The 26,200-nt window shown below is 44.6% G+C and overlaps 1 protein-coding gene across 2 annotated transcripts in view; it reads left to right on the top strand.

Annotated features, from left to right (window-relative positions):
- The window catches only part of PDE8A (phosphodiesterase 8A), a 2,218,572-nt gene that overhangs the window by 813,909 nt on the left and 1,378,463 nt on the right, over positions 1-26,200 (top strand). For both annotated transcript variants that reach the window (XM_086958243.1, XM_086958242.1), the window contains exon 4: positions 21,607-21,663. In XM_086958243.1, coding sequence (XP_086814369.1) covers positions 21,607-21,663 — 57 coding nt within the window. The remainder of the gene's footprint in view (positions 1-21,606; positions 21,664-26,200) is intronic.

Genomic DNA, 26,200 nt, shown 5'->3' with positions numbered 1-26,200 from the left:
ATACAAACCTGGCCCAATGACATGATCCTTGATGGATTCGAATCTCAACTTTCACAGAACACCATCACTTGGAATCTCCTTGGACATTAACCTCACCCTCTAAGTACTCATTGCCAAAAAAAAGAGAAAGACAGCCTGGTGCCAACTCTGTCTTCTAAAGAAAGTGAAACCATTACTTCCAGAAAGCCACTTCAGAGCTTCCGTTCAGGCCATTCACATCTTGTATCTGGACAGAGGTTACACCCTGCTCTACAGCTTCCCAGACTCCCCACTGACAGCCATTAAGGGTTCTTAAATGCAACCAAATGTCCCTGCTTAGGCCTGAAGAAATATGATCACTGCTGGACCTCTATTGCCTTCCTTGCTGGCCCTCAAATGTTTAAAGACTGCTGCATCATTTGCAAAGCTATCATGACCAGCACCCCTGCATATATTGCAGACAAGCTCAACATCTCTGGTAGTTCTCGGCACACCCCCAGTCCAATCAAGATCAGACTGCAGACTAAGAAGTATAAAAAATGAAAAAACAAAATAGCAGGCTTTTCCGTTCTATGTACCCAGAATCTTGAACAACATTCATGTATACATAAGTACTGTACCAACGTTCCTTTAATTTAGGACAGAGTAGCAGATGCACCTACATCACACTGCATTACAGTCTGCAAATCAGCTACCTCTTCTTTGACTTTTGCTTCTTTGACCTTTGCTTCTTTGACCTTGTACAGTGCTACTCTGCCTTTTTTCTGAAATTGTGCAGTAGACATCCCAAATACATACACATGTATATCATATTGTCGCTCAGAGAGTGACAAACTTGTGTGCACTGAAATGTATGCCATTCCTGTGTAATTGCACAGGATATTGTGGGTGTAGGGGTGAACGCCTGGTTGACACATAGTAATAAGAGCGAATAATCTGCGTACAATGATGTGGCACAATAAATGGTGGTGCTGTATCACCTTTGAATGGCACTACCTTTGCCATTGGTTCCTTCAGCGACACAAAAATTAAAGGGGGGCAGTGGGCATCCTTGTGGTGTGCCTCTGCCTGTTTCCTATTGTCCCAATGTTCTGAATTCCTTTTGAAAGACTTCTAGACTTCAATTCCTCCTCTTTTGAACATTTCCCAGGTGTCAGACAGGATCCAGAAACCTTTCAGCAGTAAGTCTGTGACCCAGGAGGTGGCGGCAAGTGGTTCCACACTGACACCGTTCAGCTCTGGAAATGACGTGCGAAGCCTATATAGATACCACTCCCGCATGCTGGCGTCGGCGCGGATTGGCGTGGATCGGGAGTTCTGTCTGGGACCTTACCTCAAGTGTTCTTCAGTGTGCAAGGGATGTCTACCAAAAAACAGTTTTTAAGGCCTGTAGAGATTAGCGCAAACAAATGTCTGTGATGGATCCCCATCAGGTGTGCCTGGGATCAATCTGAAACCACAGAAGAACACAAGGCAAACTTTACATTGTCCAGCATAAGAAGATTAGTCACTAGGGCTGTTCCAAGCATGTTCAACATCTAGGGTTTGATCATGCTCCCATGCTCGGAGTCGATGGGGGCCGCTCTAAGAGTTGGTCTTCATCGCACTCCAAGTCTTCTGGTAAGCAAAAGAAATCAAGAAGTGGAAGCGGAATTCCGCTCCCTCATTTCATTCGCTAGAGCAGAGGCGAGGGCTCTACCACAGTTCCTGATCTTACTCCTGAAATCTTCTGACTTTGGAGCTGATGCCGCAGCTACCTCTAGAATAACAACCTGAGTTTCTGGGGCCTTCAGCCATGCTCCATCAGATCACAGAGTTCTGTGCAGCCATGCGCCACCTCTTTGAATCCCTGCGGACTCCCTCTGGTGCATCTCCAGTCCGCAAGGAGCCAAAGGCCTTCCACCTGAGATACAGCCGGCGGGTTCACCCTTGGCGCGACCTGAACCCTCGGAACCTATTTTGCCTCCAGCTCTTCTTCCGATCCCAGCTTCCGCCGCCACCATCCACACTGCTCCCAGGCATGTCAACACCAATGTCAACTTAACTGATGCAATAGTAGTTGGCCCACGATAGTTCTCAACAACTCTGGTGTAACTTACACCACAATTGTGCCTGATTCAGCCCTTGATGTCACTTCCCCCACTTGATTTGCCACATGGGGAGACCTCAGTCTTTGAACTTCTCTTTTGGGACAGATGCAAATAATGACTGTGACTTGGGTGATGAAGTTGCACAGCCCTACCAGGATGGCAATTGGTACAAGGAATTACAGAAGGCTAGTGACTGATACGTCACCCTGTAGCCAGGTATTTTTTTCGTCTTGCCGTGGCCAGCCACAGAGAAATCGGTTTCCTACACTATTGTGATGCGTAGGATGGATGAAATTCTTGACCTCCAGCTCCCACCTTGGAGGTTAAGACTACTGATTTCCTGAATTCCTTCAACCAGGGCAGGCATCCTTGGAGACCCTTCTTGCTTTCAGAGGGGCACTCGCAGATACCTTACTGAGATCTTGGAGCAAGACTTGCTCTGACCCACTGGTCAATCAACAACTTGCTAGGCGCCATTGCCCTGCTCCAGATGACCCAGCTTTTCTTTTCTCGCACCCCACACTAGAATGTCTAGTGGGGCAGTCTTCCACCAGACACTCTAATCCCCTCTGCTATGTTAATACCAGCTGTTTGTTGGGATTCGGTGGCACAAGTCCTCCCTGGTGTGCCTGAATACCTTCGCCCTCTGCGCAATTCAAGTTGTTGTTATGGGATTCCATCGGGCTTGCCATATGCACCCGTGGTGCCATTCACCGCTGTGCATGACTGAAATCAGCTGGGTTCTCTAGCGATGTCCAGTCCACCTTGGTGGACATTTCCTTTGATGGGAGTCGCTGTTTGGGAACAAAGCAGTTTCTGCTCTTGAGTGGTTTAAGGAGAGTAGGGAAACAGCTCACTCTTAACCTTTATGCCCCACCACCCCTACTGCAACAGTTCCATCCCTCCTTTTGCGACTTCCCACCAGCCTGTCCAGCTCCCACAGGGAGCCCAGTCGTTTAAAGTACAGGCTGAGGTGCTCACTGCCCCTGCAGCAAAGGCCAGTGAGCTGCTCAGTCTACACTGGCACCCCCGCGGCCTCGCCTGCCTAGTGTCTTTAGCGCAGCCTCACAGAGGTACATTCTCCCAATGGGAGGCAGAACCCTCTGATTCTTACTGGGGTGGTAGGCGATCATGGGATGTAGGTGGGTCTACAGACTGTTTTCAAGGGGATATTCCTTACCCTTCATTTCTTCCATGCCACACCTTCCACAACCCCCCCCCCCCCAGCAACTGACAGAGGACCACTTCCATGCCACACCTTCCACAACCCCCCCCCAGCAACTGACAAAGGACCACCTCTCCATTTTGCGGCAGGAAGTATTAGCCCTTCTGGTCAAAGTGACTGCCGAGAGGGTGCCTGTGACAGAAGTAGCACATGGTTGTTATTCCTGCCACTTTCTGGTCCCCAAGAAGGACAAGGTCAATGGACTGTTCTAGAGCTGCGCCCTCTCAACAACTTCTTCCGGAAGGAAAATTCAAAGTGTTCACCCTAGCACAGGTCTTTTCTGCCCTCGACCATGGAGAGTGGATAGCGACAATAAAACTGTAGGATGCCTATTTTCCATATGTCCTGCTGGCCCATCCGCATTACCTATGATTTTTGGTGGGACAGGAGCATTTTCATTTCGCTCTACTCCCCTTAGGGCTCACCAGCACCCATCTGGTGATCATGAAAGTGATTGCTGTGCTGCCATCACACCTTCAGAGGTCGGGGTGCCAGTCTTCCACATATCAATGGCTGGCTCGTGCCAGGCAGTCGTCAACCACCACCGGACTCGGGAAAACCTTCCGTCATCTTTGGGGGTCATTACCACCCTGCCGAAGTCACACCTGATTCCTCCTTTGACACTCCCCTTCATCTGAGCCATTCTAGGCATGATTCGGTTTTGTGCCTTTCCCCAGCAAAGGGCGGCGAGGACTTTCAAACTATGAGCCCAATCTTTCAGCCTCGATCCTGGATATCATTGAGGTTGACTCTCAGGCTGCTAGGGCTGATGGCCTCCTGCATCCTGCTCATCAAGCTTGGCCGTGGCATATGCAGTGGGATCGGAAGTTCCAGTGGGCCTAACATCAAGGGGGCTTTCCTGACCATGTGCACATTTTGTAGGAGACCGCAAAAGATCTGCAGTGGTGGCTGCTGGACAGCAGCAAACTCCTCTATCTTTTCCACAGAGAGTCAGTGGTGCATCACTTCTGAGTTTGAGTGGCCATCTGGGAGAGGTGGAGATGAGAGACCTCTGTTCTCCATTGGAGTCCCTGCTCCTCATCAATCTTCTGGAGCTGAGGGCCATCGGCTTGGTGTTAAAAGCCTTTTTTTCATCGATAAAGGGAAGGGTGGTGCAGGCGCTCATTTACAACACCGCCACCATGTGTTACTGCAGCAAACGGGGCGGAGTGGGCCATGAACCCTGTACCAGGAGACCAAGCACCACTGGAAGTGGCTGGACAGCCAAGGGATTTTCCCTGTGGTGGGCCACCTGTCAGGATCATTGAATGCCAGGGCGGAAGAACTCAGCCCTCTGTGCCTAGCGGTCCCCGAAAGGCAGTTACACTCTGAGGTGGCGCAAGGTCTCCTCCGCGAATGGGGAGAACGATGACTCAATCTATTCGCCACATCCGAGAACATGCAATGCCATACAAGAGGTGTGTTCCACCTTAAATGTAGCTCTGGGCTCCCGTATGCCTTTGAGCCGATGCTACCCCTGCCCAGAATGCTTAAGAAGATCAGTACCGACCATACCCCAGTGATCCTAGTGGCTCCAGACTTCGCATGAAGAGTATGGAATACAGAACTCCTGGGCCTGAATACATGTTTTCCGATCAGGCTGGCTCCTTGGGAGGACCTGCTGTTGCACCAACAGAGCAGGGTTCTGCACCTGGGCCTTCGCAGTCTCCATCTTCATGCTTGGATATGAGCAGTGACATTTGAACACCTTCGACCATCCTCCATACGTGGTTGATGTCATCTTGGCAGCCAGGTGTCCCCCGACAAAAACTGTATACACTTGTTGTTGGGACAGTTTGAGATTTGGTGCTGCACATGCCAGATTTCCCCCCTCCAGGCCAAGTTATCGGACCTTCTCTAGTTTGTTCGGTCTCTTGCCCAACAAGACATTGCTTTGGGCACAGTTTAGGGCTAGCTTTTGGCCTTCTTACAGTTGCCAAATCAGGCCTCATTGTTTAAGTCACCTGTTGTGGTGCAATTTTTTGGCAAAGGATACAACCCCTAATTCTCCCCCCTTCTCTCTTTGGAATGCCCCAATGAGACCTCCTTAATCTGATCCAGACTTATTTGATGTGCACTCTGTATGAGCTGGTTCACAGCTATCCTCTACGATTTCATTTCTTATCCTCATCACTCTGACATGGAGTGAGCGAGCTTTAGGTTTTTTGTGCTAATCCGCTATACACTACCTTCATCCCAAACTAACTGGTTCTGTGCTCTCTGGTATCCTTCCTGCCGAACGATGTGACACTATTCCACGTTGGTCAAACCATCACCTGGCTGACGTTCTGAGCCCTGCCTCACCCCTCTGAGGAGGGTGAGAGTCTCAATTGCTTGGACCCCATGAGAGCGCTGAACCTTTATATCAGTCATACCAGAGCCCACCGGGTGAAGAATTGGCTATTTTTGTAGTTCACTGAAACTAAGAAGGGCAGGCAGTGCAGAAGGCACCTGGGTTGTGCACTACATTGATATTTGCTACACACTGGCCATAAAGCAACCTCCAGAAGGCCTTAGTGCTCATTCTATAATTGCCAGAGGTGTTAACCATTGCTTTAGCACAGAGAGTCCCTTTCCCCGACATTTTCCAGTCGGCTGCCACATGTTTAGAAAGTTCTATTGGCCGTACAAGTAGGTTCACCAGGAAAGGCATTGATCCTGCAGAACTCTCCGGTTTGAGCCTACTCACAGACCCTCCACAGAATGGGCATCACTTTGGAATCTATTCAGAAAGGTGTGCAATCTGCAGGTAGAAGTCTGTATCAGAAGAACAAGTTGCTTACCTTCAGTAACTCACTTTTTGTTATGGACTCTACCTACCTGCAGATTCCTCAATGACCCACCTATCCTCCAGGTTCTGTGATTAGACTCTATCCAAAAATAAGATCCCAAGTCTAGGAATCTGCACACTGGTCACATTAATATGCTATTGGGCCTCTGCGTCTAGGTCCGTGGACAGTCTTGGAAGCAACTGACGTCCATGCACAGAGGTGGCACTTACATAGGTAATTAATCTGAACGGGACGGGGTGAGTGCGGAGCCATGTGGCGCCACCTTCCGGTATGCAAAGGTACCACTGAAAAGTTTCCGAATTCAGTCTGACGCCTGGGTAATATTCCGAAAATAAGGTTTCTGCGGCTAAATAGTCTCTACCATAAAGAATGTTACTGAAGGTAAGTAACTTATTCTTCTGTACTCTAGCAGTCGTGAACTTCATCATATTAATCTTCAGCTTTCACAGTGTCACAAAGCTCTTATGCCAACTAAATATATATATACATATAATGCCTCCTCATTTGACGTCTTCATTTTCCTTAAATTCACAGACATTTTGGGACTAGTCCGAAACTCTTTCTGATCAGGGTGAATGATGTACAGGACCATATGAAGAAGATGGTTGGTAGTAGCCTTGCTAGGTATTTCATAATCTTTGTTTTGACAAGGGCCTGTAGAGGAGGTGTAGGAAAATAAAATTTGCTTTCATGGTTACCCCCATTTTTTGCTGGTGTCATTCTGTTTTAGGACTAGTCTGACTAGGATCCTGCTAAACAGGACCCCAGTCACTGTGCTCTCTCCCTTAATCTGACTATGGTAGGTATTTTGCTACCTTCCCTAGTGGCTACTGGTGTACCCTTCTAAGTCCCTAGAATATGGTACTATGGTACCCAGGGCATAGATACACCAGGGGTCTCCCGTGGGCTGCAGCATGTATTATGTCACCCATAAGGGGCCAATCACTCAAACTGTGACTACAGTCCTTCCATTGCAGCCTGTGTGAACTGATGCTAGCACCACTCACAACAGATAGATGTTTACTTATATCTGAGGTCACTGCACTTAAAACCTATAAGTCCCCACTGAGACAGGCCTTTCGATCCTGAAGACAGGGTGATAAGTTATAAGTGTTAGGTTGCCCTGCATGAACAGAACACCCACCACAAACCCAGGAGTCGATTCTCCAGGTTTTTTAAGTGTGTCAGCCATTTTATACTTATAGTGGACATCAAGTAAATTACGAGATGTCTGACTATATATTGGCTGCACTAAAACCGGTCATGTTTGGTATCAAACATGTTGGAATCCTACCCCTACACCGATTCCAGTGTTGGATGTAAGATCTCATGTACTGGGGGGGCTCCCATAGGGAAACCCCCTGTAGTCCCTGCACCAGCCTTTCCTGGTCTGACCGCAAGCTAGTGCTGCTGCCGACCACATATACGATTCTGCCCTCCTGCTGCTGAGCTGAGCTCGAGTAGGGGAAGGTAGAACAATAGGTTTCCTGTCACTGGGAGGTGTGACCAACTCCCAGACCGGGCTTAGTGTATTGGACTGGGGAATGGGTCTTGCCAGCACCACCAGCCTGCTTTGAAAGACACATTTGGTGCCCTCCTTGCATACTCCAGTTGCAACCAGTTCAGGGAGCTGTTGGCTCCCGCTCTGGCGTGAAACTGGTCAAAGGACATGGGAGTATCCTCTCTGTACCGCTCCTCCTCTAGGAGGGATCCCTGAATCATGCCAAATCTTTCCTTAGGGTACTTATGGGCTTACCTATGGGTGGCTCTTCATATTTGTTGTGGGACAAGATTCAGATCCGGGACCACTTCAACCTCAACATTCTGGGCACCTTGGACTTTGTTGGACTTTGCCTGGAACTGATACTGCACCTAGGAAGACTTCTGCTGCTCCTGGTCATGCCGTCCTGCCAGTCTTCTGTGCCGCCTGTACCTGTCCTTCATCCAGGTTCTTCTCCAGGCCTGCGGGCATCAAAGACACCCAAGGTAATGTCCCTTGGAGTGAAGGAGTCACTTCCCTGCATCTGCAGACACTGACTGGTCTGCTGCTTTTGAGGTCCCACGGACTCTGAAAGGTTCAGCAACACAGTTGGTGATTCTGCAACTCCCTCGAGGTCTGCACTGTCTTCACAGCAAGTTTGAAGAGGTATCCCGCTTCGTAACCGCTGGAACAGCACAACTGTGCCCTGCGTTGATTTGACGTTGCCAAGGCTTGTTGACTCTGTCCTCCAGAGCTCTGTGAGCAACCATAAGATTCAGCCTCTAGCATGTTTTACTACCAAGATCTTTGTCCTCACCAAATCCTCTGCACCGTGGGCCTGCATCCTTGGTGAGCTGCTTGATATCCTCGTGTGCCTCCTGTGTCTTCATCTAAATAGAAGGGGGTTCCCCAAGGGGATTTAGGATGCTGGCAGGTAAAGAGGGGAAGAACACAATACAATAGAAACAACAGCTACCCTGCCAGGGTATATTTCAGGGTCCCTAAGGGGATCCTTAAGTATCAGTAAATGATGACATAGAAAATGTATCAGAGCCAATTATACATCAAACAGAGTTCATTTTCCTTTCTTTTAAACTTTATTTATTAAATTCATATAGAAGGTTCATATAAGTGCTAAGGATTGACACAGATTGGTTTTAGCTCAACATGTCATAAAGGATGAAGAAAAGGATTGTTTTTGTAGTTTTAACATGATCCATTGGTTGAACCAAGCAAGATGCATACATACATGTCCCACACACTCCCAGACTCATCCACTAAATTCACACTTACTTTCAGACTCACCACTTATAAATATACACGGTCACATACATAACATTCATAAAGGTATATCAAGGCCTGCAGAAGGGATATCTTATGGCTGCATAGGCTACGGTCAAATTGGGGAGGCAAATAGATAGAGGAGAGATGGTTTAACAAAGACTGGACTTTGAGCCATACACAATAATCACGCCGACGCACGTTTCGGTGTTGGGCCTATTTAGGCTGCACCTTCATCAGGGCGGTGATGACCAGGGGGCGGGGACTCGCACACCGTTTCAACGCTACACAAGGAGGAGCAGTATATAGGTATCAACGTGGATTAAATGTTCTCTCTGCATCAGTAAACAGTAGATATCTGTGAGGACACGATCTTCTCCGGCAGGTCCGGCGACAGGAGTTCTTTCTGTGCACAGGTTTCAGGGATCAATAATCAAGTCAAGGATCCTATGCACTAGATGAGATTGGAGCGGGTCTTTTCTAACGTGATAAATATACAAAAAATGTTCGATCAGACGCTTGTCCTTCTCGTTAGGCAGCCTTCAATTAGATCAGTGGTGGAATTCCGTGATAAGTGTAGGGATTCCGGTTCGCAGGATAATGGGTGGACCGCGTTGCAGCCCGTTCTTCTACGGAGGGATCGATAGGCGGCAGCAGTCAAGTGCAGGACAGGGACTGAATGAATGAATAAATAATGAAATGCGGCCCTGGGTAGTAGGGCTCCCCATGGACCGTGGGGCGGCGTCCTCTCTCGGGGAAGTATTTGGCAGACCTGTGTCTTCAGCCTGTGGGTCCTCCTGAAGGTCTTATTTGGCTTCAGTGGGCTCCCCTGCTTGCACGGGGCTTGCTCTGACTCTCCTGCATTTGATGAGTCCCCTGGACCTTGCTGGTCCCGACACTTCACCTTCTTTGTTTACCACATCTGTTGCTGCTGCCAAATCTTGTTGGTGCTCCCGCCGGACATCAACCCCCAGGTTCTCGACTTCCAACATGGGGTGGTTCATGAACGGCTCCTGTTTTTCCACCGCATTGACTGGTCCTCACAGCTGCAGCGACAAGGTCACTGTCAACTCTCCTACAACTTCCGTCATCGGTGGTCATTTGTCTTTTGTGCATCCTGGTCACTCCTGAGTGACATACACTCTGTCCCCTCCACTTGCAGGCACCTCTCTTCAAGAATCCATCCTTCGGTTATACCATACTCTTTCACCTTCTTTGCCAGCAGCATCTTCACTGAATTCCTCCATCATGGAATATGGAGGTTTTCGACGTCACTTCGCACCTATGCACCCGGCTTCCCTGGTGTAGGTACCCTGGTTCCTGGGGTGTCCACGGTTTGGGTGACTCTCCAACCTTTCTCTTCCACAGGGTTTTTCAGGGTCCACTTGGAAGGGTCCTTCTTCGAAACTACAACCGCAACTTCCCCATTGACTTGCATTGAGTATGTGGCTGTGTTTCCACTCTTCACACAGACTCCGTGGGGTTCCTGGGTACTTACATTGGGAGGTTACTAGGTCCCCAGCTCTTACGAGTCCTTTCGGTCAAGTCTCGACTTTGGTCACAGTTTGCATTCTACTTCTTTAGTATATGGTTTGGTCTCCCCTGGAGACCACTGTGTATTTGTGTTTACTTACCTGTTCCTTGTGTATTGTGTTGATTTCTCTAGGTAGGAGATGTGTTAGGGAGTGTGTATAATAAATATAACTTTTTAGTTTACCTACACTACATGATTAGTCCTGGTAAAAACAAGCTCCATAACACTCCTGGACTAAGTCAGAAGGCTCCTCTCCACAGCTAACACTCTATGGCTGTCTAAGACGACTAAAATCGCCATAAGAGTTGCCTGGATTAGTGCAAGGTGCTTCACTTAAATAAGTGTTTACCACATACTAAGCCAACCTCCTACATTGGTGGGCGTGGTTGGGATTTAAGCCTGCACAGTTTTACCAGCTAATCTAGGTGTGGATTACATTAAAAACCATCACTAGCATTAGGGACATGTACAAATATTTTTGTAAACAAGTACTGCTGGTTAGTCTGCCCACCTTCGGAAGCAACAGCATCAATGTCTCCCTTGCATTGGGGGTGGGGTATTGGGTTGAGAATACCATCTGCACTTGCCCTTGTAGACATATTAATCGGTTTTGGGGCTATTATATCTGCTTTACCACTATATTAGTGGAATAAAATTAAGTGGACAAGCGATCTTTCTTGTTTCAGATCTGTTGCCTTTTTCACTTCCTGAATTGTTAAGAATATGTCTAGGTCTTCTAGCATATCCTGCATCGTAAACTCAAAAGCAGTATTTCAAGATAGCCCACCACTTCATTGAGTGTGGACTTATCACCTCTAGCATTAAGTTTTCAAGTAGTAGTCAAAGAACATCAAATACAAATCCTGTTGCGTGCATTTTAGCTGCATGAATTCATTATGGCTACCAGATGACAAGTCTCTCTGTTTTATCCCATATAGTGTATTTCCAAGTCATTTATGTTAGTCCAGGTATCTCAGCCTTTCGAGCACTGAGAAATGCTTTTCAAGGCAGCTAGTATGTTGTCTCCAAACACCTGTTTTAAGATGTGCTGTGGCTCAAACAGGGAAAGTGTGATAGGGCCCCAAGATTCAATCAAGTTGCAGTTAGTAATCCAAACTCTGATTGCTTTCGCCACTCTAACTCGGACCAGGAATGAGGCCTGTCCTTTCGTATATCACTCACTTCATTATAGTTATCACCCATATTCATTGCAAAGTACATATATTGTGCTTTGAAAACCAGTTTAAAAATTAAGGTTGCCCCTCTTTATCTAGCGCGGTCTCATTGGCTAAGAAATATACTTCAGGATATATCCCTACCAGGTAGCTCTCGGATAAGGTGAGTATCAAGTATAGAATAGTTGCACTCGCCCACTGTGTTTTCAGTGACAGCCTTAAACCTTTTTCCAAGTGTGTACCTTTTCTTTTAAGATACGAGTAGACATCAAAACAACACTATTCACCCTCCTCACTTATTGTGGCCAATAGCACTTCCTGATAAAGGCAAACAACTGTAGAACAGATTACCCAAGGTTGTGGTTTCCATATAGTTTGCGTAACTGCCCTCTAATCAGGTACCAACATTTCCAAGATTGCTTAATCTATCCAGCAACTTTTATCTTAATGTTGATAACTAGATACGTTTATCACCCTATAGAACATTGGTTTAGCCTCAGCCAGTAAGTGCTTTTGCCACATTAGGTGATTGCTCACCCATTGCACATATTCATTTGGATTATCTACGATTCCTTATTTCTTTAAAGACCTATTATTTGTAATTCATTAATTTCATATAAAAGTCATTGTTACCATCAAGTGGGTAGTCAGCTTCACAGACTTGGCACCATTACGTATTGACCCTAATGTGATTAAATAAGTCTAAATCTAGTTGTTTACCTGTTTCATTCACAGAAATTGTCTCTTGCTGCATATGATTTATTAAGTCCTGATAGAGGCCAAAACGCTGTAGACGTTTATGGCAATTGGAACAATATGTCAGTAAACTTGTATGATTTTTCAATATTTATGACCCAAACTGTTCCATTGCTGATTTTATAATACACACTCTGCCCCGGTTAAGTTTACTTACTCTGTGATCTCTTGAAAACTGAGCACCATTATGAAGTGCCAATTATTTTATTTATTTATGTAATCATTCATGGGCTTTCGTGATCATTTATTATAGAATTCTGTTTTCTGTGATTTGTTGTCATTGATGTGTTTATATTCAACTTATCCACAAGGAACCTCTGTTCTGTTTTTGTTTGATTGCTCCTGGTTCTAGATGGTTTGTTGGTGCCTTTTTTTGTAAAACTACTGTTCCAAAAATATGCTACGCCATAGCCTTCCACGTTCATAAGGAGGTATTCAACATACAGTTTGCTTCAGCTTCTTCTGCCTTGGCCTGTGGTAGCGTACTCTTTGTTAGGTCTGTGACTCGTTTTTGTAAGTTGTCATCTCTTGTCCCCTTGACCTCCTTAACTCTATCAGCTCATTTGTATTGATCATCTCATACAATGCTTACCTCTAATACCATTGTCTATTTTCTATTCAAGTGCCTCTCTAGACTCCGCACTAGTGTTGAGAATTTTGTCCAACTTATTTTGCTTTGTTCCCCTTCTCCATATCCAGGCCTATCCATTTACGTTCCCCATTTTCGCTAAGTATGGAGGCCAGTGCTGCTACACTTGCGCTTATCCACTAAACAAACACCATCCAAGTGCTTCAGACATTAGAATAAACTTAGATGTGTCTGCAAGACTCCAAGCTTTACAGACTTATAAAATATAGGCAGTAGGGTACATTCTCTGTTCTCCTGCAATGTCTTATGCAGAGTCTTCGTTGAATGGCAGCATCAGTTTATCGTTTCATTGGTCCCGCCCTAGGGCAAGGAGGCCTGATTCGACTATTGCAGTATGTCTGCTAAAGTTCACCAAAGCAACAGGGGGAAAGGCACATTGTGTCAAAATGTGATGGGGAGAATAACTTTCAGAAATGGGAACACCCACATTACACAATCAGCAGTGCATGTAGTATGGTCCAGGTCTTAGTGCATCTGTCTTTGTAAACCTCCATGGTCTTCCATTCCCAGGTGGGCTGTACAGTCATTGAATCCTCATGGAAATCCCTGTCATTCCAGCATCTGCAGCACACTCAGTAGGAACGTTTATGGATAGTTGCAGAGAGGTGCCTCGTGGGTCCTATCTTCTCCTACTTATGTGTGCCCCAACACAGGCAGACTGTGTGCCAGTCCAAGGAGTACCGGGTCTCCCTCAAATTCCCCAACCCATTGGCATTGGTCTAAGACAAGATCAAAATCTCCCCAACTTTCTTGCAGCTCAAGAGGGCATTCTTCCTCAAGATTTCTTCAAGATGCAGGCAATCTTCACGATCACACACTCAGAATTCATGGTCTACATCTTCTTTTAGTACTGGAAGATATTCACCTACTTTGTCTGATTGTTGGCTAGCTCTGGTTGATTTAAAAAAAGAATTCTGGAGATTTTAATCAAAGAGGTAAGCAAACTTAATTTCCCCCTGTCAGCAACTACTTCTATGATAATGATTTAGCCAAAGATCAGTTTCAAGACCTTCGCTTCTGCTAGTTCTGGTCTTTTTGTCAACCAGTAATGGAGTTTGTCCTTCAACTTTTGTCAAAACGGCTACATCAAGGTTTCAAAAATAAACAAAATACACTCCGTCATTGTATCAGTGGCAAGAAAATAATAAATCATTGTACCATCATCTACTGTTCCCCCCCGCCCCCAGCTCCTGCTAAAGAGAAATAATAGTATGACTTTTGGAGAAAAATGCGCAACACATTTGTCACTACTAGCAAGTTTTAATGCCTTGCTAGACAGATATGAAAGGTTTTTTTTGTGACTCTCTTCACAGTGCGCCAGTGAGCTACCAATAGATAGCCAGGAGTATCTAGAAGTATTGAATGAAGGCATGATTGTTTCCAACTAAATCATTAGTGCTGCAGCAGACATGTCTACCTTGCTACCCTTAGCTACAGATGGGCTTGCCTTGCAAATATCGTCAATGTGGACGATGTCCCGAAAGAATTTGTTAATGGAGACTCTCTGAGCTATTGGCCTTGAGAGAAAGAAAGAACAGAAGAGGCATTCTTTGAGACCTTACAATTGTTGCCTTTACCCTATAAGCATTCAAACCCCTCAGTGGCATCAGAGACAAAATCAACATCTGAGGCAGCCTTACCACCAACAAAGGTGTCAGTACAGAGGCAAAGGGGGAACATGAACCAATTGTGGCGGCGGGTAAAACTCCAGCTAGAACCAATGACTTGTCACTCGCGCCTCTTCAGTTACCCACTGTGGTGTGGGAAGCATCTCAAAATACTTGGAAGAGTGCATATCATTCACAAAGTGCCAAAGTCTGTTTGGAATATTGTTTAAAATGGCTATTTTCTATAGATAGGGAAACTCTCCCCTTATGAGTGAAGGGGCCTCTGCCAATGTTCTCATTCGCAAGGGCTCTGGGTCGTCAGATCTCGGGAGATGCCACAATCCCAGGTCTAGACAATATACTCAAATATCTGAGGCCCACGGCAGCGGGGCTCAGATTGACTACATCTTTACATACACTACCTCGGCTGGCCTCTTTCCGGGCGCGGGCCATAAGGCGCAAGGTATATCCAATCACTCACCAGTGGAGGTGCAGATTCACGGGCCAGTTCGGGACTGGTCTCTCCCCCCAAGATTGGATCCTTTTCTATTTCGGGACCAGGAATTTCAGGAGAGATTTGAGGACCTCACGGAACTTTACTTTGCTGAAAATGTCGGCTCTGTTAGCTTCGCTAGGGTTCTCTGGGAAGCATATAAGGTGGTAGCGAGAGATTTTGTGCAGGTGGCGTGCGGTGCCAAAAGTAAAGAAACTTTACTTCCCGTGGGAGGAGCTTGAGCAAGTGATACTGACCCTGGAGCGCATAGTGGCAGTGGACGGACATGGTGGAGGCCGAAGGGTTTAAGCACTCCCTCAAAGTTAGAGACCCTGCCGACAATGCGGCTCGGGCTCACGCGCTTTCCACATAACATAGGGTACATGATCTGGGTGACAAAGCCAACAAGCTGCTTGTGTGGCTGGAACGGAGGGACAGGAATCGCTACTGGGTGTCGGAGATTCGGTCCACAGAGGGAACACAGGTTGTACAGGGGCGGCCCTTACAGACATTTTTGTGAAATAATATGAAAACGTTTACCAGTCTCAATCTACAAGGGGGGAACCGGAATGCACTGAATTTCTGCGCGATATTTCCCTGCCGAATCTTGAGTTGGAGGACAGGGAGATGCTTGAGTCTGGTTTTAATTTGGAGGAAGTAGAAAATGCCATGATGGATTTGCAGTCTGGGAAAGCAGCGGGTCCGAATGGGCTCTGCACTGAGCTGTTTAAATATGTGGCGAGCAAGCTTGCTACCTACATGCTTGACATGTTTAAGGAAGGAAGGAAGTGGGGCAACTTCCAGAAGACACGAGAATGGCAACTATCGTTATACTCCTAAAAAAAGGAAAACCGCATGACCTTTGCATCTCTTACAGGCCCATCTCTCTCCTTAATTTCGAGGCTAAGGTTCTAGATAAGATTATTGCAAATTGGCTGGGTCTGGTTCTAGAGTGTCTGATTCACGCGGATTAATCAGGCTTTATGACCCATAGGAGCACAAGGCTCAATTTACGACGGTTATATGGAGTCATGTACATGACTCTGAGCCAGCCTGATATTCCAGCTGCTCGCCTCTTGTTAGACGCGAGGATGGTGTTCAACAGCATCAAATGGTCCTACCTTTCGCTGTTCTGGAGAAGGTGGGTATTGGCCTGCAGCTACAAAGGTGGATCCGGTTATTATACCCTGGCCCGATGGCCCGCGTTCTGGTCAACTGGGTCGTTTCACGAACCTTTGCACTGCATAGGGGGATGCGTCAGGGGTGTCCTCTGTCCCAGATGTTATTGGCGCAGACCCTGGAGCCTGTGGTGGCATGGATCAGGAGGGACCTGGTGGTGAGGGGATTTATCTTGGGGTGGGGGAGGCTGGGAAGAGCGCATCTCGTTGTATGCGGACAACATCCTTCTTCACGCGCATCGGCCTTGACAAAAGTTCCATTGACTCATTCACATAATAAGGTCTTTTGGTTCCTATTCTGGATACCATATCAGTTGGGACAATTCCTTGGATTTTTCTCTAGCTGGGGACCCGCGGGTTCTAACGTCGGCATGCTTGGAGATGGAGCTGCAGGACACGTTTAAGTACTTGGGCATATGGATAACCAAGACTGAGACTAAGTTTACATGATTGAGCTTGCAGGTGCAGCTCTCTCGGTTTCGGGAGGACAAGATGCATTGGTGGGGGCTCCCTATCTCCCTAATGGAGCGGGCTGTCCTCTTCAAGATGATGGCCCTCCTGGGCTTATTATACGCCGTTCAAAACACGGCTTATCACATTCAGGACTCCTTTCGGACTATTGACTCTGAACTACGCAAGTTACTGTGGGGGAGGGGGGCAGCCCCAGAATTTCGCTCAAGAAACTGCAGAAGGGGATGTATGAGGAGAGGCTGGCAGTCCCGGACCTTAAGAAATACTATTGGGCTGCTCATCCTATAAACGTTAATGGGTGGGTCTTCTTCCAAGTAGACAAACTGGCCTACAGGGTGAACAGATTGGGTTTGGGTGAGCGCAGCTACTTGGGGTAGTTGTACCATAGGGGTAGGGTCTCTGCAAATCTGCCACCACTCACAAAAACGGTCATAGATATCTGGCATGCAGCAACTAGAATGCTGGGGTGGGAGTTAAAACTCACTGAACAGACACCACTATTGGAGGGAGACTTTCTGAAAGAGGTGCACAGACTGCATGGCTTCCGGAAAATGGAGCCTTATAGGTATTGACATGCTCAGGATGTCTGTAAAGGTGGCAAAATGGTGACATTCAATAGCTTGAGGGAGGGTTTTCAAATGGGGATAGATGAATTTCTTTGATACAGAATGTTGCGGTCAGCACTTCATTCCCAACTGACAGAAGGGACTGTGCTTCCAGAATATTCACCATTGGAGGATAGGCTCCTTTTGGACCCTATGGTTCAGAAGGCGGTGTTACTGACTTACCAAAAACTGGTAAATAATACTCCCAACTGCCTGGGTCCCGTGCGGGAGGCCTGGGAAACGGACGTGGGTTTGTTGGAAGATGATGATTGGTTGGCGGCCCTCCAGTGTCCCCGGGAAATAGCTATCAGGGCATCCTTTCCACTTGTTAAGCTCTGCATCCTCCACAGGTCATATACTTCGAGAATGCTGCAGGCCTGTATTAGGGGCGGTGGCTCCGAGTTATGTGCCAGGAGATGTGGCGAGAGGGGATCGTTCTTTCATATATTGTGGTCCTACCCCAGGATCCAGAAGTATTGGAAGGGCATCGCTCGTGTGATTGAGGCTGAGGTGGGGACACAGGTCCTGTTAGAGTCCAGGTGGCATATTCTCGGCGTCACGGGAGAGATTACGTGGCTGAAGTCGGCAAAGTTATGGTTGGCTTTGGTGGAGGGTCGCAAAAAGGAACAAAGCACATGCATGGGGGCTGTGGAACCTCCGACAGTGGCTGCATGGATCTGCAATTTGGATTGATGTCATCGGGCGGATCAGGTGGTGTATTAAAGCTGCGGATGTCCCTGCAAATGGGAGAAGATATGGGGGGCGTGGAAATTATACAGGGGTCTTTGATGGGTCCCATGAGGGGTTCTGAAAGAGTTTCAGGGGAGGGCTTAGATACGTATTCCAGTGGGTTGCGGGCAGCAGTGCGTACAATATACTTGTACACTGTGTTCTATAACACGTGGTATGATCATGTCTGGCAAATGCTTTGAATGTATATCCTTGAAATGCTTATATTTGAAGCTTGTTTTGATAAAAAAAAAAAAAGAATTGAACCAAAAAAATTTGCTATTTTCTTAGATGCAGACCACCTCCTCCAGCAATTCCTCCCAAAAAGTCATACCCACTATATCGGGAGAAACTCCTGCAAGAAGTTCACGCCCTCTTGTAGAAACAGAGACAAAAGCTGTGGAAAGAGTTTCCTCTTACCAAAAAGGTTTGGGGATACATTGAGCATGGGAACTTTGCAACAGTGTTGCGAGGACCAATGGTGCTAAATGTCAGGCAAATGGAAGGACAGAATCACACTAACTCCTCATGCAATCCAGTCTCTCAAGTAGTGATGCAACCCGAAGAACCTATTTTGTCAGATGAACTTTTCTCAAGACTTCCTGCCTCAGACAATTGTGACCAATGCCTCTTTTGCTGATTGGGCAGCACTCCATGGTTCATCTACATATTCAAGGGACTTGGTCTCATAAGGAAATGGATTTTCATGTTAATCTCCCGGTCTGAGGGCTGTACATCTAACTCCAGTAGCTTTCTACCCAGTTTTAAAGACATTTGCCAACTTGTCCTGATGGTCAACATGACAAACATGCATTACCTGAACAAGCACGGAGGAACAAGATCCAGGGCACTATCTCAGGAGACTCAAGCCATTTAGAAGTTGTTGATAGCCAGGAACATAAGAATGACTGCATTTCACCTTTTGGGAAGTAACACTGCTCTTACTGGCTCTCTAAAGAGCAATTTCAAGAGATGTATGTCTAAATTATAAATTATTCAGTCCTTTATGATGTCCTCTGTAACTAGGGGTTATTTCAATTAAATCTGTTTGCAAGGATAGAAAACAAAATAATGCTTCATGATTTTACCACCAAGTAACAAAGGGGAATGCCCTAAGGATTAAATGGTCAGTAGAATGTATTATGCATTTATACCTCTTCCCCTGAACCTAGCAGTCTTAATCAAACTGAATTACTCAAGAGCCAGGATGAATCTCATTTCACCGTATAATGGTGGTGCACATATCTTCTTAACCTGTCAAAGTAGGAAGCTGCTATGCAGGCAGTGCCTCTGCACAAGTTTGGGGGCAAGATTTATATCTCAACTTACCATCTTTGAATTTGACTGTGCGACTCCTGAACTCCTTCATTATAGTCACTTTAAACAACAAAGGAGTGCATGGACATTCTGAAAAAGACTAAATGCCCACCTGTGAGAATTTCATTTTCTTTTAAGTTGAATATATTCTGCATTTGGTGGTGTTTTACCTTACAGACTTTGAGGAAGAAGAACTATTGCTTTACCTTACTCATTTGGCCAAATCACGCTTACATTTCTCTTTCATTCAAGTCCACATGGCAGCTATTACTAGCTTTAGAAAATGTCCTTCACATGCCATCTTTTTCATGATTGGATTGGATCAAGTCTGCATTGAGTCCCACTCAGTTTAATGTTTATCTGTTGCCTTTGGCATGGCTGGTTGAGTCTTTTGGAGCTAAGGTAATTTCATATGCAGACAACACACAACTTTTAGTCTCTTTTCATAAGGGGGAAGATGTTGACTCTGGCCTACTTAAGCTGTGTCTTATAGCTGTATTTGAATATATGCATCAGAATCACTTGATGTGTAATATGGACAAGACAGAAATTCTTCTATAGGGTCATCTTCTCCTGACAAGTGGGCTGATTTTTGGCTTGGCAGAGCTCCTTCTCCACCTCTTCCATGTGAAGGGGTTAAAGATCTGGGGCTCAAATTTGACAACAAGCTCTCTTTTCAGCCACAAGTGTCTTCTGTGGTGGGACCTATTTTGGTCTGCTTCGGGCACTCAAGAAACTCTTACACTTCCTTCCACTATCTGCCAGAAAGACCATTGTCCATGCCTTGATTACCTTTAGCCTTGGTTATGCCAACGCTCTTTATTTGGGCATCATGGATTACTTGGTTAAGAGACTCCTGATTGTGCCACATGCAACTGTGCAGCTTATTCATAAGCTACCTTTTAAAACATCGGTACCTCCCTATCTGTGTTATCTCCATTGATTCCCTGTAAAGAAGTAGATTCTTTATAAAGTACTAGTATGACCCACAGAGCTTTTTCAGCTCTGGGCCTCAATATTTAGTTGCCAGAATACATCCTTGCACTCTGGGCAGGGGATTGTGCTAGTGTCATGATGTTTTGGCAAGGTTCTGAGAGTAAGGTAGCCAGAAAGGATGGCCACTCTTTTTTGGCAGCCATAGCCTGGAGCAAGTTCCCTTTTGATCTTTGCTGTGTAGCCCCAGAACCTTTGTTTAGAAAGAAGCTCAAGACTTGGCTTTTCGATCAAGCATAATATTGTTAATGCCTCATTAGTTTCTAGTGCAGGGATACTTTTCAGGGCAGCTGTTGCGCTTTACAAGCCCCACTTTATTCATTCATATTAGGGATGGGCCAGTAATTCTATTTAGCAGCTATTATTATCATTGGAGATTCCCCTGAACAAGGAAGAATGGTTTCTTACGTGTAATCCTAGTTCACCTTCAGAGGAATCTCCTTTAAAATAATAAGCATCACTCTCTTGTCCTCGGTGGAATGGATAAAGGAAGTTTGTCTTCCCTAGATTGGTATCCTCTGACTCTGTTGTATAAAAAAACTGAGGTAACTCCAAAAGACAGGACATGATGGGTCACAGGAGGGCTGGGAGCCTTCCAGTCAGTTTTCAGCCTGGCATGGCTGTGGCTTATAGGACTGTAATGCCCTTGGTTCTTTTCCCTCCATTTCCATTAGAAAGAAAGTATATGAACGTGTTTTTTTAACTTGTCACCTAGTTTTCCAGTGACATTTATATATGTAAAAAGTATTTTCTTTTTTCTCATTTTGCTAGGTAAATAAACATAATTAGACAGAATAACCAGTTTTTATAGTTTACTAAATTATTTCATTTTAAGTAAGAAAATGTGGCCTTCCTCCAGAACAGTGGAAGAAGTGCTCTAAGTGCCCCTGATCCTGGGAATATTCAGTGCTTACGATTTTTTCAATGGAGAGCCCCGGAAGGAGAACTATGATTACAGGGAAGAGATCATTCTCGTATTGCTCACTTTCTCTTAATAAATTGTGTATGTATTTTTCAGTATGTCTAAAAGATGACTGTATTATGATTTATTACTGATCTGTTAAATATTCTGGTCTTTAACATGATTGCAGTTGTAAATTATGAAGTGCATTATATTATCTTTTAATTTAGTATTGCTTCACTTCATGTATTCAGGAAGGGTAATTCTGTTTTCGTGTACTTTAAACGAATGAAGAGCAAAGGGTATTTATTCATTTCACACTAAACATACTTTTATTATTTTATTTTTAAGGTCCATCCGAGCAACCAAACCATCAGAAAATACAGTTATCATTGCTGTTTTACGCAGGTACGTTTTTTCTTTTTGTGTGAACTGTCTAGCATATTTTAATGCCAGATTTGTAGATATCAATTGTAGCATTTACTAACTGTTGTAACGGTGTATCATTTATAATTAATTAATTTTCTTTGATTTGCTTTGCAATTCTGCCTCAAGAAAAAAACATTGTAGTGCCTTTGTAATTGTACTTACAATCAAGACTGGTTACAAACAGGACGTGACTGACTTTTATATCTCAGCATTATTTTTCTACATAATCAATTGAAGTACATTTGCATCATTTTAAGAGCTTTAAGCGTATATACACAGATAAGTCAACTTTCCTTTCATACACATATTGTAAAATAGTAATTTGTCATGGGTTGAGGTTCATATTAACTACTGATGTCGCCCCTGCATACTTGTCTTTTTCTTTTTTTTTGTGTTTGAAAGCTTTAAGAGCAATAAAATGATGAACAACAAGAGACATCAGCGGGAAGTAAAAATACGAGATCAAAAACTGAAGCAATGTCATTGCTAATGTCATAACAGGAAAATAAAAGAATTTTATGGTATTTTAAGGCTAGAAGGGAGGGGGGCAAGGAGGGGGCGAGAAAGTAATGCAGAATAATAATAATATAAAAATAGCTGCAATTCAAACTGTGAGAAGAAACATTCTATCAAATAACAGTATACATATGTAAAAAGTGGTATAAAATAGGAACATTTCAAAAAACATCAAGTAAACGAATAAGGAGAGAGTATAAGTCCTTCAAGGAGGTTTGAAAGTCTCTGAGGTGGTATGGTTGGATAATGTACGAGCTACTTGGTCTAGATATGTAGTAAGGGGTAACCAATAAAGGTCCACATTACGTTGCGGTTTACAAGAAGAAGCAAAGGCAACATCAAGTCTGTGAAAATGACATAAAGAATTCCACCAGTGTTGTACAGAAATGTTTGAAAGGGATTTCCAGTTGGAGGAAATGTGTTGGAAATCAAGTGCTACCATGAGGTCATAAAGACCATGTGAATATGGAGAAAAATCTAAAGAGTCTGAGAGACTGCCCAGAAAGAGATGAATGTTTGAACAAGGAATAGAAAGTGTAAAGATGCGAGAAATGCAAGACCATATTTTATTCCAAAAAGAGACAGAGGGACAGAGAAAAAATAGATGGAAAAGATCAGCATTTAAAGAGCCACATGTCCAACATTTAGAATCAGAAGAGAACTGAGATAAAGATAGAGGAGAAAGATAAAGTCTATGGTATAGAAAAAATAATGATTGAGTGAGAGAAGCAGAGTGAGAGATCTTTAAAGATCTAGACACCAGCTTGTCCCAAGGAGTAACAGACTAAGTACAATCAAAATCATGTTCCCTAGAAAGTTCCACTTTGGTTTTGGAACGTTCCGGGTTGGGAGAGGAAAAGAACTTGTACATTAAAGATGCTTTAGGAAGAGTAGAAAGAATAACAAGAAGAGGAGACTGAGGAGGTAATGAGGCCAAAGAAGGAAGAGAGTAATAACGATCAAGAATTGTCTCCATGAGAATAGTAAATTTATGTAAGAAAGAGTGAGGGCAGCGGAACAAAAGCTGAAATTGGGGAAAAGAACAAGGTGAAATACTGTCAAAGAGATGATTGACCAACATAATATCTTTTAATCTCCAAGATGTCCAACAAATGGGTCTATTGTTAAAAAGTATAAGAGAATTATACCAAATTGAAGTATTTAGAAAGGATTCCCACGAAATATCATGCGGAAAGAGCAAAGGCTTTAAAAGAGAAGAAGCATGCTTAAACAGAGGAGGGGAAGTATAAGGAGTTTTGGTAGAGAAACCCAAAATGTCCTTAAAAGAAAAGGGTAGCAACAAGGCACGTTCAATATCGAGCCAAAGAAGAGAAAAGGGGGAAGTATCGGGAGAAAGCCATCGGGAAGCTTGTCACAGAGAAAAAGATTTATGATAAAGACGAAGGTCTGGAAAATTACCACCACCATTCAATTTACGAAGAGTAACCAAAGAAATTCAAGATTTTTTACCTTTCCAGAGAAATTTGGAGAGAGAAGAATCAATGTGTTTAAAATAAAGAGCAGGGATGTGAACAGGTAACATAGAAAAAATATAAATAAGAATAGGGGCAACCATCATTTTGATAGTAGAGTCGACCCCACCAGGAAAGGAAAAGGGAGTTCCATGAGGAAAATAATTTCTCAATTGGGGACAAAACAGCAGACCTATTTAATGTGATGGAGGAAGAAATGGACTTAGAAAACAAAATTCCAAGATATTTGATCTTTGTGCTACTCCAAGCAAAGCCAGTCAAGGAGAACATATGTGGGAGACAACTATTGCTCAGGGGGAGAATTTCGTTTTTGTCAGAATTGATCTTATAGCCCGAGACGGAGGAAAAATCATCAAATTTGGATAGTAAGGGGGGAAGAGATGATTCTGGATTGGAGATAAACAAAAAGATATTATCTGCGTATGCAGAGAGCTTTAAGTGATCAGTAGTGTGGCTCATTGGTTAGAGGCGGCAGACCCGAGAGAAGAGAACGGCCTGGGACCAGGGTTCGATTCCCGATGCGGCAGGGTCTTGGACCAGTATCAGCGGACTTGATAATTCTCGCCTCGGTGCCTACTCTAATCAGGGATCACACTCGGCAACTCTGGGCATTAATCTTGCCTCATCTCCACAACGGCCCCTCACAAACGCCGGGGATGCCTGGTTTCACCTGGAGACTCCCACGAGGGACTATCTCACAGGGAAAGCCAGGACGGGTTCCCCAGCGGTCTATAGCGCTACGAGGCCTGCGGTGCGGGTAGCAGTGCGCTTTACAAGACACACACAATTACAATTACAATCACCGTAAGGGAAGCCAGAAATAGACGTATTATTTCGAATAGAAGTGAGAAACGGTTCAAGGGCCAAAATAAAAAGAAGCAGAGAGAGTAGGCAACCTTGACGTACACCTCTTTGGAGGGTGAGGGAGGAAGAAAGCTGACCATTTACAAGGACTGAAGCTTTGGGAGCAGAATATAACAAAGAAATAAGAGAGAAAATTTGGGACCGAAACCATGCCAGCGTAACAAGGCAAACAAAAATCTACTCTATCAAAGGCCTTCTCCGCATCAACAGAAATAGCAGCTAAGGGAATCGAAAGGGAAGAGGCTTTATTCAAAACAATAAGAAAGAGCCGGGACTTGTCAGAGGTAAGTCTACCCTTAACAAAACCGCACTGTTCCTTACCAATAAGATGAGGCATGAGGGGATGTAAACGCAAGGCAAGTAATTTAGCAAAAAGTTTATAGTCAACGTTAACCAATGAGATTGGACGGTAATTCTTACAATACTGGTCACGGCCATCCTTTGGAATCAAGCAAATGGTAGCATCTTGAAAAGAAACTTCAGCCTTGCCAGTAGAATAAAATGATTGGAAAAGTGACAAAAGTTTGGGTAATAAAAGATCAGTGAAATGTAAATAAAACTCGACAGGAAAACCGTCAGAGCCCGTGTTTTACCTGGTGTAAGGGAAGATAAAGCAGCAGAAAATTCTTGTAATGAGAGATCAAGTTCAAGAGCAGGAAAGTTGAGATGGGAAGTCGTAGGTTTGGGTAATTTCTCAAAGTAAGATTGAATAAGAGAAGGGGAAGGAGGAGATTCTGGAGAATAGAGCTGTTGATAAAACAATTGGAATTGATCAAGTATGTCTTTATCTTTATGAAGAAGAATATTGTCAGCAGAATAGATGGACTCTGTAAGAGTACGTTCTTTACGAGATTTAAGAAAGTTAGCCAAGAGTTTACCAGATGTATTGCGACCACTATAATAACGAGCGCTACTGCGAAGAAGAATAGAAGATGCATTATCAGTCGTGAGTTTAATTAATTCAATTTTAGCACTGAAGTTTTGGTGACATACATTTGTCTGAAGAGGTGTAAAATTGATGTTCTAGTTGTTTTATATGTGCTAGAGAAAGTTTCAGTTTCTGAAGAAACTGTCTCTTCGTCCTGGAGACAAAATCAATAATGAAACCCTTGCAGTAACTTTATAGGAGTCCCAGAGGATATAAGGAGGTGTATGAGGGTCAGAATTAATTTGAATGAAATCATTAGTAAAGGAGCAGAATAAAGAAGAAAAGTTTAGATCGGAAAGGAGAGCACAATTGAAACGCCAGCGAGATGATTTGGGATGGGGTGAGAGTAAATCAAGGTCTGTCATGATGGGAGCATGGTCAGAAATACCTATAGGTTCAATTGAGGAAGAGAGTAAGTTCTGAGATAAGGATTGAGAGAGAAAAATATAGTCCAGTCGAGAAAAAGACGAATGAGGAGGAGAAAAGAAAGAGTAGTCAAAAGTGTCTGGATGACAAGGACTAACATCGCTGCTTAGCGCTTCGCGCTCACTTCGCTGAATAGCGTTTTTAAAAATACCTGTTTTATATTTGCTTTCACTTTTCTGTTGTTTGCCCTGTTTTTAAAATTGCCCTCTTACCTGCATCCTAATCGGTATTCACCGCTGCTTGAGCGGGTCCGGTTCCCGGGGTGGGCTCATTTAGTAGCCACCATCTT

This window comes from Lissotriton vulgaris, chromosome 2_1, assembly GCF_964263255.1.
Source record: "Lissotriton vulgaris chromosome 2_1, aLisVul1.2, whole genome shotgun sequence".
Lineage (NCBI taxonomy): Eukaryota > Metazoa > Chordata > Amphibia > Caudata > Salamandridae > Lissotriton > Lissotriton vulgaris.
This window is presented reverse-complemented; position numbering and strand designations above follow the sequence as displayed.